The sequence below is a fragment of the Onychomys torridus genome, chromosome 8 (assembly GCF_903995425.1).
Source record: "Onychomys torridus chromosome 8, mOncTor1.1, whole genome shotgun sequence".
NCBI classification, from domain to species: Eukaryota; Metazoa; Chordata; class Mammalia; order Rodentia; family Cricetidae; genus Onychomys; species Onychomys torridus.
The window spans coordinates 95,649,460-95,661,700 of record NC_050450.1 but is presented as its reverse complement, the minus strand read 5'-3'; the positions used below and the strand labels follow the sequence as shown (position 1 = coordinate 95,661,700).

Below are 12,241 nucleotides of genomic sequence, written 5' to 3'. Positions count from 1 at the left end.
AAGGATGGTGGGTTGATTTGAGCATGTGTGTCAAGGTAGCCTGGTGATAGGAGAACAGAACTTTCTATAGATGATCCTGGAGCCAATGACCATAGACGTGCCAAACAAACAAAACACCCCACTAATGTATCAGTCCTTACCTCACACCACACACAACGTTAACTCAAGGACCCAGGGTGAGGGTTGAAGCCACAAGATGTCTAACAGGATTCTACCTACCATTTCGATTTTGCTCCTGTTGATCCTTCTCTGCATGCTGATTCTGCGGCTGCCCTATGTTGACAGGTGGGTGATGCCCAAGGCCATAGGGGATCGGCGATCCACGTCCATGTGTATGTAATAGGTTCATATTGTAGGCCATTGCTGCTGGGTGTGTAATAATCCGAGGATCAACTGCAAACCTACCCTGGTAGCCTGTCCATGGCACCTAAATTATTATAAGAAATAAAGTAATTGAACTGAGTATATTTCTGAATACAAACTGATATAATGTTGTTGATTAGCAAAAACCAATCATACACATAGAGACCATAATTTTACCCAACTACCATGTTGACATTATTCAACAGTAACAATGGATGGAATCACTACTATGTCTATACTGGCCAAAACCTGATTCTCAAAATCGTTACCATGTTAGGAAAATGGGTCACTGGGGGTTAGAAGGAAATAGGACTTGAAACTGATTCTTAGTCCCTAATACGTCAAAGCAGTTTACACTCCTAATCATTTCCCCTCCACATGGACATACACACTGATTACCATGAAAGTGATCTTTTCCAATGAAAACTGCGTGGTTACATGGTTTAATAGACTGGATCAAAGAACAGAGGGGGAATGTAGGGCCTCTCAACTCAGAGAGTAGGTATTCTAACCTTTCATGAACAGCAACCATTTAATGCTCATTCACAGCAGGCAAAATTCAAACAGGTCATTATGTTAATTAGTGCTTTTGACTGATTCAGCTCTACCTGAACCGCCCTTCACAGAGGCAGAAAGCTTGCCTCGATACACATGACCTCTCCAGGTAACACAGACGGGGTGGTAGTGACTGACAACTGCTGTCGTCACTGTTAGGGCTGCGGTGTGCAGACTCTCAGAAATCTGACACACTAAAAGCTTCTCTGACCTAGTAAAACGAAATAGAAATCCTAACAGAGACTATTTCAAGCAGACCGTGTATCTTGTTGCTAGGTGTCTGGGAAGAAATAACTCAGCTAAAGTCTAACGCCTCTGAGGCCAGGTGTGACAATTACTCCGCTTGGCTGCCATGCTTGTGGCCTACCATGGCCACAAGCGCGAGAATGCTGGCAGCCAGCAGGTGTCTCTTCATGGGTACGGGCAGGAGAGCCAAAGCTCTGACAAGATTACCTCGGCCTGAAATTACCTCACTTAAATAAATTGTGTCCCAGGCTAAAACTTCTAAACTTAGAAATATTGATGTTTCTACAAGTTGAACAAAAAGTACTAAACATTTCAAAAAGGATATAAAAATGAGTTTATATAAAGAAGGAAGCCTCCAAAAAAATCTCTTCTCAGAATTTCAGTAGTGTTCTCATGTGGCACTAATGTTTGATAAAGCATGGGGATTTCCTAACAAATTCAGACCCAAGAGAACTAAAGGTCTCCGTCTCCTCCAATAACTCCACTGCTTAGGAACAGTTCATGACTGAGAACAAGATGCAAAAGACAAATAAATGCATCACTTATACAATTCTCCTCAGGAGAAAAAAAAAAAAACATTTCAGAAGAATTCAAAGGCTTCTGAATCAAAACATACTACTCATAGACTTCTTCATATTCTGTGATAAACCAACAAGTTACACATAATAATACACATTTCTTTGGTCATTTCAAAACTTAGTAGTTAAACATGAGTTACTTAAAAAGAATCTTATGGGCACTGGAAAGTTAAAATAAGAGTGTATGGGTATGGGTGTGGCTCAGTAGTGACTGCTGAGCATTCGAGAGACCCTTGGTTTGATGCCCAGCACTGAAAAGCAAAGGCTGACACTACTTGACTCAGGAGAAAGTATTTCAAACTTACAGGCAAAGGCACCGACATGACCACATTCCCTCCATAGACAGCAGGTACATAAAGAATACTTGTCCCGGTGTGAGGATCTATTCTTTGAACAGGGCTTGGAGACTTTCCCAAACTTGGGTGAGGTCCAAGAGTGGGTGGAGGAGTAAATGTTCTAATAGGATTGCCAATGAGTACAGAAGGATTGGGCTGAACTGTAAAACAAACCAAAAAAACGGAGACTCAATAGCTGTACACATTGACCTTGAAAGAAATGCTCTAATCATCCAATAGCAAAAACACATTTCCCAAGAGAACCATAAACACCTCCACCAAAGAACAAGTGTGCAGAATAAAGCACACTAGAAAAAAAAAAAAAGTTCCACAGGTTCTTGGACATCAGCCGCAGCTGTGTGAAGGGCACTTCCCAAAGCCTGCAGTGTTCACTTCTGAGAAGCTGGAGGCAAGTCTTCAAGACAGAGAACCAGGAGTGCACAACTTGTAGCAGCAGCCTCGAAACCAGGAGCAGAAAGTTCCTCAGAACAGTCACATATGGAGTGAAGGTTATGCCTCTATCACAATGCTATTCAAGACGGTTCTAATAAACTTTATCTTGAAATTTTTATGACACCACATCTATAGGATAGAAATACTTTGAGAAGACTTACGTTGTGTAAAAGGCTGTGTGCTGGTAGCTACAATCTGACCACTTTTCAGAAATTAACATGTCATAAAAGAGTAAAAGAATTTACTAAGACTACAAAGTTCATATTTGTATATGCCTGAGAGATGGGGAAGGGCGAGAGGAGAGGAGAGACAGACAGAAAGACAGAAAGCTCTTTCTCATAGCAAATTTTGTTTAAAAAAATAAAAGTTCTACTCACCAACGCCATCATTCTGGAAATGGTCGCTCTGGGGATGATGAAGGCTTTTCCCCTTTAAGACAAAAACAAATACAAAATAAGGTAAGCATGTTTTAACAATAGCAAACACAACATCTCCTCAGTAAATGCAAAGTAAACATAAATACTCACAATTAATATTTGAAAACTCTCAGGCTGTAACCAGGAACTAGTCTCACTATGTCAAATTGACTTTCTTTAGGTCCACACACTCTCAGACAACACTGCTGTATCTTCAGTTTTCTGCTTCAAAACGGATGATACCTAAAATCCCTTTTTGTTTGTATCTTAAAGATTTATCTTATCAAAGCCAGAGAGGTGACTCAGTGGTTAAGAACACTGGCTGCTCTTCCAGAGGACCTGGGTTCAATTCCCAGCAACCACATGGTGGTTCACAACTGTCTATAACTCCAGTTCCAGGGTATCTGACACCTTCACACCAATTCACATAAAATAAAGTTAAATATACTATTCTTTTAAGATTTATTTTATCTTGCTGTGTGTGCATGTAAACACACACACTTGCACATGAGCACAGTTGTGGGTGGGTACTTAGGCACAGAGGTCAGAAAAGGATATTCAATCTCTTGGAGCTTAATTTACTGAGTTTGAGAGATGACAGGCTTACTGCGCATGTGTGAGGATACAAACTCCAGTCCTCATGACTGTGCAGTTTCTTCACCTCTGAGCCATCGCTCTAGCCCCTGTTTTGTTAAGACAGGTTCTCACGTATCCCAGGCTAGCCTCAAACTGGCTATGTAACTAAGGCTGGCCTTGAACTTCTGATTCCCCTGCCATCACCTCCTAAGTGCTGAGATTACAAGTATGGCCACCATGCCTGGTTTTAAGGGGTGCTAGGGGTGGTTTGTGCACCCTAGACAAGCACGCTCCAATCTGAGCTATATGTCCAGGCCTTCAAATTCTCTTTTTAATATTTGGGGGCAGGGGTAGCTTGGTTTTTGTTATGTAGCTTGGCTGGCCTAGAATTTGTGATAGAATGGACTGACCACCAACTCAGTGACCCTCCTGCCTCTCTGCCTCCCAAGTGCTGAAACTACAATGAAATGTGCAATCAATACAACGATTTCTACTCCATGGTAACATCCCTAAAATTGCTCTAAAAACGAAATGACAAAATATAAAAGTTGTTTTTCAAAAAGAAAAAAAATCTCAGTGTTCTACTCATAGGGCAAAAAAAACTAGGTTTGATTTTTTTTTTCCCCAAGATGATTCATAGTATCTCAAAGTATTCAATTTTCTCTGAAGAAAAAAGCAAGAGACACTGATGATTTTGAGGGAAAATTTAGTTAATTGCTAGGCAGCAATTTGGCAATATAGAACAGAAGCATCAAAAATGTACCGAGACTTTAATACTGTAATTGCACTTCCAGGAATTTATCCAATTGAAATAATCAGTGATCTGGGCACAGATGTTCATCGCATTATGATCTATATGTGTGATAAATGCTTAAGATGCAAATACCCATCATTTGGGGCTTTATTAAATAAGTAATGACAGAGTGGTATGTGATGCATTAGTCTGCCCTTAAATGATCACAAGTCACCAAGGAGGCAAGGGTATCAATCCTAAGATCACCAGAAACTGGATTCTGCCAACCACCTGCATCAATATGGAAGCAGATTTTTCCAGGGCATCTAAGAGCCCTTCAGCCAACACCCCAGTCCCACCCTTGAAAACCCAGAACAGAGAAACAAAAGCAAGCCAATGGCAACCAAGGTGATAAATCCATGTTCTTTTTAAGTCCCTATGCTAATGGAGAAGTTAAACAGTAGTGGAAACTGAGGCAAAGGTAGCCATTGAGGTCCACCCCACTTTTTTTTTAATTATATTTGTGTTTTAATTTTACACATCAGCCATGGGCTCCTCCTCCCGCCCCCCCCCCCGCCCCTGCCTTCCCCCCCTGCCCCTCCCCTCCATTCCCATCTCCTCCAGGGCCAAGACTCCCCTGGGGATTCCTTTAAACCTGGGGGATTCAGTACAGGCAGGTCCAGTCCCCTCCTTCCAGGCTGAGCAAAGTATCCCTGTGTAAGCCCAAGGTTCCAAACAGCCAGCTCATGCACCAAGGACAGGTCTGGGTCCCACTGCCTGGGTGCCTCCCAAACAGTTCAGGCTATTCAATTGTCTCACTTATCCACAGGGTCTGATCCAGCTGGGGGCTCCACAGCCTTTGGTTCATAATTCATGTGTTTCCATTAGTTTGGCTATTTGTCCCTGGTGCTTTTTCCAATCTTGGTCTCAACAATTCATGCTCTTACAGTCCCTCCTCTTTCTCGACAATTGGACTCCTGGAGCTCCACCAGGGGCCTAGCTGAGGATCTCTGCATCCACTTCCATCAGTTATTGGATGAGAGTTCCAGCATGACAGTTAGGGTGTTTGGCCATCTGATCACCAGACTAGGTCAGTTTAGGCTTTCTCTCGACCATTGCCAACAGTCTACAGAGGATGTATCATTGTGGATTTCTGGGGACCTCTCCAGCAATCTGCCTATTCCTGTTCTCATGTGGTCATCATTTATCATGGTCTGTTATTCCTTATTCTCCCTTTCTGTTCTTGATCCAGCTGGGATCTCCTGCTCCCCTAAGCTCTCTTTCCCTCGAACCTTGCCCTTCATTACTCCCACTGTCGTCCAGGTTGTTCATGTAGATCTCATCCACTTCTCTGTTATTGTCTTTCTTAGGGTCCGGTTTTTTAGGTAGCCTCCCTGGAGTTGTGTAGCAGTCTAGTCATCTTTGTTTTACATATAGTATCCTCCTATGAGTGAGTACATACCATGTTCGTCCTTCTGAGTCTGGGTTACCTCACTCAGGATGATTTTTTCTAGATCCATCCATTTGCCTGCAAACCTCATGATGTCATAGTTTTTCTGTGCTGAGTAGTACTCCATTGTGCATATGTACCATATTTTCTTTATCCATTCCTCAGTTGAAAGGCATCTAGGGTGTTTCCAGGTTCTGGCCATTACAAACAATGCTGATATGAACATAGCTGAGCAAATGCCCTTGTGGTATGATTGAGCATTCCTTGGGTATATGACCAAGAGTGCTATAGCTGGGTCTTGGGGGAGATGGATTCCCAATTTTCTAAGGAAGCACCATATTGATTTCCAAAGTGGCTGTACAAGCTTGCATTCCCACCAGCAGTGGAGGAGAGTTCCCCTTGCTCCACATCCTCTCCAGCATAAGCTGTCTTCTGTGTTTTTGATCTTAGCCATTCTGACAGGTGTAAAATGGTATCTCAGAGTCGTTTTGATTTGCATTTCCTGGATAATTAGGGATGTTGAGCAATTCCTTAAGTGTCTTTTAGCCATTTGAGCTTCCTCTGTTGAGAATTCTGTTTAGTTCTATAGCCCATTTCTTAATTGGACTATTGGGCATTTTGATGTTTAATTTCTTGAGTTCTTTATATATTCTGGATATCAGCCCTCTGTCAGATGTGGGGTTGGTGAAGACCTTTTCCCATTCTGTAGGCTGTCGCTTTGTCTTGTTGACCGTGTCCTTTGCTCTACAAAAGCTTCTCAGTTTCAACAGGTCCCTTGATTAATTGTTTCTCTCAGTGTCGGTGCTACCGGTGTTATATTTAGGAAGTGATCTCCTGTGTCAATGTGTTCAAGACTACTTCCTACTTTCTCTTCTACTAGGTTCAGAATAACTGGATTTATGTTGAGGACTTTAATCCACTTGGACTTAAGTTTTGCGCACAGTGACATTAAAGTGGGTGGCTTGCTGGCTGACAAGACAGTACCACTCTGGGTGCTCTGTGATATACCAAATACAAAAGCAGACTGGAGTTCACACACACACACACACACACACACACACACACACACACACACACAACTAAAAACAAAGGCTGGAACCAGACATGGTAGTACATGCTTTAACCCCAGCACTCAGGAGGCAGAGGCAGTGGACCAAGAAGAGCTGATGCCAGCCTGGTCTACATAGCAAGTTCCAGACATACATAGTGAGGTCCTATCTCAAAAAATAAAATAAAACCTCTTAAAAAATTATCTGTGGGGGTTGGGGGTTTAACTCAGTGGTAGAGCGCTTGCCTAGCAAGCGCAAGACCCTGGGGTTCAGTCCTTAACTCTGAAAAAAAAGGACAAAATGACAAAAAAATTATCCGTGTGTGTGTGTGTGTGTGTGTGTGTGTGTGTGTGTGTGTGTGTGTAAGAGAGAGGGACAGAGACAGAGACAGAGCAGGTGTCTTGGAGGTTGATCCTCTTCCCTCCACTGTGAGCTCAGGAGATCCATCTCAGGTCATCATGTTTGCACCACAAAGACTTCTACCTGCTCAGTCATTTGCCAGCCATGAATTCTCGACTTTCACATACTGTAAGCTCCTGTGGTCCCCTGCAAAAATGTCCCCTATTCTCTTGAATCCTATACTGTGGTGATATTTTGTTTGTGATGTAACAAATAAAGCTTGCCTGGAGATCAAAATGTGGAGCTAAGCCACTAGTTAGCCATAGAGGCCTGGCAGTGGTGGCACACACCTTTAATCCCAGCACTCAAGAGGCAGAGGCAGACAGAGCTCTGTGAGTTCAAGGCCACCCTAGGCTATACAAGATTAATCCAGTCTAAAAGAGAAAGACCAGGCAGTGATGGCACACACCTTTAATCCCAACACTAGGGAGGTGGAGACAGGAAATGATACGGCTGGGCAGAGAGGAATGTAAGGCAGAGGAGACAGGAGCTCAGCTCCTTTCAGGGTGAGGATTCCTAGAGATAAGGAGTCTCTAGTGGCTGCTGTTCTTCTCTCATCCTTCAGCTATCACCCTTGATACCCGACTCCAAGTTTTTATTAAGACCAATTAGAACTTGGCGATAAACGGCACCCTTTGTAAAAGCTTGCTATAGTTTGGAAATGAAATGTTCCCCACAGACTTGGTCCTCAGCAGGTGATGGACCCTGTAAGAAGTGGGGTGGAGTGGGAGGTCAAGTCAGAAACAAATGCCCTTGGGTGGATTTGTGGGACCTGGTCCTTCCTCTTTTTTCCCCCCAGTTTTGCTTCCCCAAGAATGAAGTGGTTGGTTTTTCTACCATAACAAGCACTGTCAGACCCAAAGCAAAGGGACCAACTGGGTATAGACTAAAACCTCTAAAATGTGAAAATAAATCTTAGCACATTGTAAGTCAATTATATTAGATATCTGCTACAATAATATAACACAGAGCTTCCTTATTCATTTAAAAAAAATACTTCTTTTTCAGATGGGGTGTCATGTAGCCCAGGCTAGCCTAAACTTATAACACAGCCAAGAATGACCTTGAACTCCTGATCCTCTTGCTTCTACGTCCTAGTTATAGTTTTCCTTGTTAAGAATTTCAGAAAAGAAACTCACTAGAGGTGTAAGTGTATAAATTTGAAAGACGTTAAGACAGTTCTGTTAGTAACATAAGTTAGGATAGAAAGCGAATCAGGTACATTCTGGACTTACCAAAATAGGATAGATAATGGAATTATTTTTTCTGAATTTGTCAAATATGAATAGACATTTTTTAAGGTATTTATTGTTTGTATATATGGTATATAGTTATGGTACTTTTGTATATAGTTTTTCTTATATTAGTTATAACTTTTTTCCTTTTTTTTTCTTTATATTAAAATAGAAAAGGGGAAATATGGTGATATTTTATTTGTACTGAAATGTGACTTTATTTGTATATTAATAAAATGTAATATGTATAAGTACTAGGCTATCAAGGCACGTACATTACCATACCCAGGTAAAGAGTACTTAGAGCATCATTTTACCCAGATAGTCTTCTGGGCACAGAGCCAGGGCAAATGACTAACATAAGCAAAAACCACCCCAGCTCAACTAGCTTGGGTTTTGCTGTTACTGTTGTTGTTTACATTTTCCTCAACCTCCCTGCCTCCATGTCCGTGCCCCATGTCCTCAATAATGTCTTCAACAGGAACGCCAGGGTGTGTATCTGACTCCATCTCCAGCTTCTGCATCCTGCTGTCATCCATCCAACATCCACCACCAAAGGACTTGCAGCTAGCTTGTTTATCTATGCTTCTAACACACAGCACAGGGAAGTAATTCATTTGTGCACACTGCCCTCTAATTACACCAAGTCACAGAAGCAAAACATAGTACATTTTTTTAAAGATTTATTTATTTATTATGTATACAGAAGAGGGCGCCAGATCTCATTACAGATGGTTGTGAGCCACCATGTGGGTGCTGGGAATTGAACTCAGGGCCTCTGGAAGAGCATTTGGTGCTCTTAACCTCTGAGCCATCTCTCCAGCCCCCACATAGTACATTTTTATTAAGCTAAGAACATAGGACTGTGCATCAGCAGAGCTGCTCTCTGCTCAGTACCTCTTTAGCTAAAAGACCTTGGCAATATTAAGCCATTCATCCCTGCTCACAGTAGGTCTAGCAAGCCCAATGCTAACATACTCTTAAAAAGTCCAGAAAGTGTATGCCATGCCTACTCTAATGGGGACAGCAGACTGCAGTGAATCCACATGTGCCATTCTCAAGGATCTGCTTTTCAGGATGCTAATTGCTGCAAGGAAAGGTTGTGGTTGTTGTTGTTTTTCACACACTGGAGCAAACAAGACAGCTTTCTTTGCTCAAAATAACTGTGGCTCAGAACTGCAAATGGTGTTGACCTCCCCACACACCTCAGCTCTGCCCTCTCCAAACAGGCTGTTTCCAGACCTACAGAGTCATTTCATCCTCAAGAATCCAGCAAGTTATCTCAATTTTGTCAAATATCACTTGAAATGAAAGGGTCATTAAAAGATTAGAACAATTTTCTTTATTCAAACATTATTTTAAAACATAATTTCTGTACATAATAGCTTGTATAGACATGCCTTTAAATGTGTCAGTGGAGCTGGCAAGGTGGCTCAGCAGGTGAAGCAATTTGCTGAATCCACCAAATTGTCCTCTGACCTCCTCATCTATGTGCATGCACACACACAAATAAGTAAATTACATCAATAAATGTCTTTAGATTTTTTTAAAATAAAATGTGCAGTAATCCTTTAAGCTGTGCTTTTATTCACATGGTATCTACCAGTCTCAAGTCTCCCAGCAAGGAATGCTGGGAGGTAGAACAAAAAGTCCCACAAGTTTTCACACTTTCAGAGGATGACTACAACATTAAGCATGGCTCCCCAGAATGCTGTGTCCTCATTTATCCACCAAAATCTTAGCTAGAGCCCAACAAGCCAGTGTAAAGCAGGGTCTTTACCTTGGGTGGCGACTGCTGCTGTCTGCTGCTGCTTCCTGAATGCTGCAGTCGTAAAGCCCGGGGAATAAATTCAGGAGCCAATGGGTTCAACACATATGTCTTCTTGAGTTCTAAAGCTTCTAACTGTGCCTTGATCTGTTCAAATGTGATCCCGTGTAGGCTATGATTTTCATGACACAGGGCAATAAATCGCTCCCAAAACTTCCTGCAGAAAAGATTCAGAAATTTGGGTTACAAACGTCAGCAGGTGAATAGAAGTAACTAAATATGATTTCAAATTCTGCCCACCTCAAGTCCTTAAGGCTAATATTCATATGCCTACAATATAAACAGAATCTTTCTAGCAAATGACAAAACTTCTTAAGTTTGATACTCAAACTGCAGTCAGTCTAGGAGTATGCTACATATAAAACACAAAAAGCTTTGGCTCCTCCACACTATTACAGAAATGTATGTTTGTGAGCCATATAGTAAGGTTTTCAAAGCTGATGGTAGCTCAATTTATAGAAAATCTGTACTTCTAGTATTATACACACACACACACACACACACACACACACACACACACACACACACACACGTATACATCTATCATGTACCCATAGTGATATATGCAAATATACACATCTACAGTTATGCTCTCTATAACAACTAGTCAATACCATACTGCATATATAAAGCAGTGGACAATGTCATGGCTGTCCTAATCTATGTAAATATCTGCTGTGACTGTCATTTAATGATGATATCACCCAAAATTGCCTTTCTTATCAGTAGGTAACGAATGACTGTATCTATATACTACACAGAGAGAATTCAGATTTATATGCGTATTAGGATGAACTAGAGATTGAAAAGAATTTTGTGTGAGACTAAGGAGATGGCTCTACTGGTAAAATACTTGCTGCATATCATGAAGACTTGCGTTGTGAACTACAATACCCACACACAACAGGCTGGAATATGGTACCTATACCCCAGGAGGATCTCACTGAGTCCCAGGTTCAGTGACAGACTTCCTTCTCAAGAAAGTCAGAAGGAATGGATGGAAGAACACTTGAGCCAACTTTAATTCCTAGCACCCACCTCAGGTGGCACAACGGTGGCTTGCAACTCCAACTCCTGGGGACCTGACTTCTGGTTCTATAGGCACCCACACACACGTAGCACAGACAGACAGACAGACAGACACATAAATAAAAACTAATCTAAAATAATAAGCTGGAGAGTGAGGAAGATACTCTGATGCTGACTTACACAGATTTGCATACATATGCAAACACATGTGCACACACACACAGATGCCATGAGACCCATGACTTTGTAGGCTAACTTAAAAAAGAAAAGAAAAATATACAAAACTACAAAATACTTCTGGGTGCTGAACATCAAATAAACAATTTATGACATACAAGAAAAAAAAAAAAAAAACCCGCACTGACCACAGTTGTATGCTATTAAAGGTTTGGGAACAAATCTACAAATACAAAATAAGTATTACAAAAGGCAACATAAAGTTTAAGTGTTTGGTTATCTTTACAAAATGAATACTTATGAGATTAGAATAGCTTCTGCCATGGAAGACATGTGTGGTGCCTTCTTCTCTAGATAGCATCAGTGTCCAGATGGACAGTACGTAATCAAGAAGACTTCAAGACCATCAAGGAAAAGGTTATGATAGAAAGTTAAGGCATGAGTGTGTATGGGTAACTGACAAGTCTTAACATGCAATTAATTCTGAACTGTGTTTCTTTACAGTTGCATTTTACCATCTTGTTTGTGGGCGTGTGTATGTAAGTACAGGTACACGTAGCTGTGTGTACATGGAGGTCAGAAGACAACCCCCATTGGTTAGTTATCTATCATGAGTTCTGATGGTCAAAGTAAGGTTGTCAAGCTTGTACACCAAATGCTTTTACTTGCTAAGCACCTCACTGGGCCTTTAGTCTTATTTTTTAAAGATGAATTTAAGAGATAGGTCTAGAAAAAAATTCCTAAATATAGAAAAGGGAAAGTAAAACATCCATACTTGATTATTTCTGAGCATGGCATAAGGCTAGGAAGATGATCATT

At 41.4% G+C, this 12,241-nt stretch overlaps 1 protein-coding gene across 4 annotated transcripts in view; it reads right to left on the bottom strand.

Moving 5' to 3' along the window:
* Helz (helicase with zinc finger) overlaps positions 1-12,241 on the bottom strand; it is a 154,253-nt gene that overhangs the window by 26,674 nt on the left and 115,338 nt on the right. For all 4 annotated transcript variants that reach the window (XM_036195770.1, XM_036195772.1, XM_036195771.1 and 1 more), the window contains 4 exons: positions 10,169-10,373; positions 2,908-2,959; positions 2,048-2,238; positions 220-427 (listed from right to left, as the gene is read on the bottom strand). In XM_036195770.1, coding sequence (XP_036051663.1) covers positions 220-427; positions 2,048-2,238; positions 2,908-2,959; positions 10,169-10,373 — 656 coding nt within the window. The remainder of the gene's footprint in view (positions 1-219; positions 428-2,047; positions 2,239-2,907; positions 2,960-10,168; positions 10,374-12,241) is intronic.